The 3296-nt window shown below is 65.7% G+C and overlaps 1 protein-coding gene across 1 annotated transcript in view; it reads left to right on the forward strand.

Annotated features, from left to right (window-relative positions):
• LOC103616969 (beta-xylosidase/alpha-L-arabinofuranosidase 2) overlaps positions 1-3296 on the forward strand; it is a 17366-nt gene that overhangs the window by 863 nt on the left and 13207 nt on the right. The window contains exons 2-13 of the mRNA XM_017736118.1: positions 56-263; positions 396-566; positions 647-738; positions 830-987; positions 1072-1175; positions 1268-1492; positions 1601-1686; positions 1875-2011; positions 2171-2260; positions 2374-2582; positions 2716-2922; positions 3040-3296. The exon at positions 3040-3296 is cut by the window's right edge and continues 1 nt beyond it. Of these exons, the coding sequence (XP_017591607.1) occupies positions 56-263; positions 396-566; positions 647-738; positions 830-987; positions 1072-1175; positions 1268-1492; positions 1601-1686; positions 1875-2011; positions 2171-2260; positions 2374-2582; positions 2716-2922; positions 3040-3296 (1944 nt within the window). The remainder of the gene's footprint in view (positions 1-55; positions 264-395; positions 567-646; positions 739-829; positions 988-1071; positions 1176-1267; positions 1493-1600; positions 1687-1874; positions 2012-2170; positions 2261-2373; positions 2583-2715; positions 2923-3039) is intronic.

The raw sequence follows: 3296 nt of genomic DNA on the forward strand, positions 1-3296 counted from the left end.
TCCGTGTCGCGGGCACCGGGCACCCTGGGGTGTGGCATGTGGCCTTGTGAGACAGGTCCCCCCTTGCCTACGCCGCCCTGACACCCCTGTACTGTCCCCACAGCCCCGAGCTCATCTACCGTGTGGCTAACGCCACGGCCACCGAGGGGAGAGCAACGCACAACTGTTTGGCGGCCGCTGGCCGCTACAGTGACCACACCGGGCTCAGCTGCTTCAGCCCTGTCCTGAACATCATGAGGCACCCACTGTGGGGGAGGAACCAGGTGTCAGCCTGGGAGGGTGTCCCCTGGCTGGGATTGGACCGTGGCTGACCAGCTGGACGTGGCCATGGCTTGCCAGGCTGTGGGGGTGTGGGGACGGGGCTCCCAGCGGTGACCTGCCTGTGCCTCGGACAGGAGACCTATGGGGAAGACCCGTTCCTGAGTGGGGAGCTGGCCCGCAGCTTCGTGCAGGGGCTGCAGGGGCAGCACCCCCGTTATGTCAAGGCCAGCGCTGGCTGCAAACACTTCAGTGTGCACGGAGGCCCTGAGAACATCCCCGTCTCCAGGCTCAGCTTCGACGCCAAGGTGAGCGCAGCAGGACCAGGGGTGTTAGGAGGGCAGAGGACTCTCCAGGTGCTGACCCTGCTCTGCCGTGGCGCTTGCAGGTGCTGGAGCGGGACTGGCGCGTGACCTTCCTGCCCCAGTTCCAGGCGTGTGTGCGTGCTGGCTCCTACAGCTTCATGTGCAGCTACAACAGGTGTGGAGCGTGGCAGGGGCCACGTGGGCTGGGCTGCCCTTGGCATGGCCAGTGCCCCGCTCTCCTGGCTCCCCCATCCCCTCTCCAACAGGATCAACGGCGTTCCTGCCTGTGCCAACAAGAAGCTGCTGACGGACATCCTGCGTGGCGAGTGGGGGTTTGATGGGTACGTGGTGAGCGACGAGGGGGCTGTGGAGCTCATCATGCTGGGGCACCACTACACGCGCACCTTCCTGGAGACAGCAGTTGGTGAGCTCGCGGGCTGGGCATGGGGTCAGTCCCCAGGCATTGTGCAGCCGTGATGGGAGTTCTCTCTTCTCCCTGGCACGGCAGCCTCAGTGAATGCTGGCTGCAACCTGGAGCTCTCCTATGGCATGAGGAACAACGTCTTCATGCACATCCCTCAGGCTCTGGCCATGGGCAACATCACACTCCAGGTGAGTGAGGGGAGTGGGACCAGGGGCGTGGGCAGACAGCCTGGGCTGTTCCTACTGAGCACAACTGGGGCATTGGGTTGGGGTCCCCACAGATGCTGCGTGACCGGGTCCGGCCCCTCTTCTACACACGGATGCGGCTGGGCGAGTTTGACCCCCCAGCCATGAACCCCTACAGCTCCCTGGACCTGAGTGTGGTGCAGAGCCCTGAGCACCGCAACCTCTCGCTGGAAGCTGCTGTCAAGAGCTTTGTGCTGCTGAAGAATGTGCGGGGAACGCTGCCCCTGCGGGCCCAGGACCTGTCTGGCCAGCGCCTTGCGGTGAGCCCCTGCAAGGGGGTGGGCAGGGGGACGTGCTGGCTCCACACCTGTGGTACACAGGTGTCACAGGGCTGCTGGTGCCCACCCTCACCCCTCTGCCCTCTGCAGGTTGTGGGTCCCTTTGCTGACAATCCCCGGGTACTGTTTGGGGACTATGCACCAGTGCCAGAGCCTCAGTACATCTACACTCCCCGGTGAGATAGCGTGGTGCCACCTCATGTCCCCCTCTCCTGGTCACTGTCCCTCTCTTCTGGGCACTGTCCAGGGCTGCTGCTGGAGCTGCTTGGCCCTTGGCTGGTGGCCAGGGCAAGGGGCATGTCCCCATTGTGCCCCTACCCTGGGGCACAGCTGCCCCTGTGTCCTCTGCTCTTCCCTGGTGCAGGAGGGGGCTGGAGATGCTGGGGGCCAATGTCAGCTTCACGGCGGGCTGCAGCGAGCCACGGTGCCAGCAGTACTCACGGGCAGAGCTGGTGAGGGTGGTGGGGGCGGCTGACGTGGTGCTGATCTGCCTGGGGACAGGTAGGTGGGAGCGGGAGGGCACTGGGTGGGCACTGCCAGGGGCAGGGGAGTGCTCTGGGAGAGGGGGGGTGCCCATGAGCCCCTCTGAGGCGGTCAGTGCCCCTCTGCCCTGTCTGCCCAGAGGGGTGTAAGAGGCTGCCCTTGGCTGTCCCCACCTAGGGATAGATGTGGAGACAGAGGCAAAAGACCGGAGTGACCTGTCTCTGCCGGGGCACCAGCTGGAGCTACTGCAGGATGCTGTTCAGGCGGGTAGGGCCTCTGTGGGACCTCAACCTGCCCAGGTGTTTCCCATCCATGGGACACCCCAGGGCCATCCCAGCAGTGCCAGTACAGGGCTCTCGGTGACGGCCACCTCCCTGCAGCTGCTGGGCGCCCCATCATTCTGCTGCTGTTCAATGCGGGGCCCCTGGATGTGAGCTGGGCACAGGCACATGACAGCGTGGGAGCCATCCTGGCCTGCTTCTTCCCTGCCCAGGCCACTGGCTTGGCCATAGCCAGGGTCCTGCTGGGCGAGGCAGGGGCCAGCCCAGCTGGCCGGCTGCCGGCCACTTGGCCTGCAGGCATGCACCAGGTAAGGGCAGGGCTGCTGGTGGCACTCATAGCCTTTCCCTGCCTCGGTGGCTGGAGCAGCTGTGGGATGCAGGGCTGGTGCTTGCTTGTGCCTGCCCAGCCCTGCCCTGTTCCACTGGCCCCTTGTCCCACAGGTGCCGCCAATGGAGAACTACACCATGGAGGGACGGACATACCGGTACTATGGGCAGGAGGCTCCGCTCTACCCTTTTGGGTATGGGCTGTCCTACACCACCTTCCGCTATCGGGACCTGGTGCTGAGCCCCCCAGTGCTGCCCGTCTGTGCCAACCTCTCTGTGTCTGTGGTGCTGGTGAACACGGGGCTGCGGGACAGCGAGGAGGTGGGCACAGCTGCTCTGCACTGAGCCGGCTGTGCGGGGTACAGACGTGCCCAAGCTTCTCCCTGCAAGGGGGCTGCTGTGAGGTCCCATTGTGCTGACTGCCATCCCTCCGTGCAGGTGGTGCAGCTGTACCTGCGCTGGGAGCAGTCATCCGTGCCGGTGCCCCGCTGGCAGCTGGTGGCTTTCCGCCGTGTGGCCGTGCTGGCCGGCCGGGAGACCAAGCTGTCCTTCCAGGTGCTGGCCGAGCAGCGCGCGGTCTGGGCGCAGGACTGGCGCCTGGAGCCCGGCACCTTCACCCTCTTTGCTGGTGGGCAGCAGCCGGGCCAGAAGACGCGGGCGCCCTCGGAGGCGCTGAGCGGGCGGTTCAGTGTCAC

This window comes from Corvus brachyrhynchos, unplaced genomic scaffold (genome assembly GCF_000691975.1).
Source record: "Corvus brachyrhynchos isolate BGI_N302 unplaced genomic scaffold, ASM69197v1 scaffold65, whole genome shotgun sequence".
Classification (NCBI taxonomy): Eukaryota; Metazoa; Chordata; class Aves; order Passeriformes; family Corvidae; genus Corvus; species Corvus brachyrhynchos.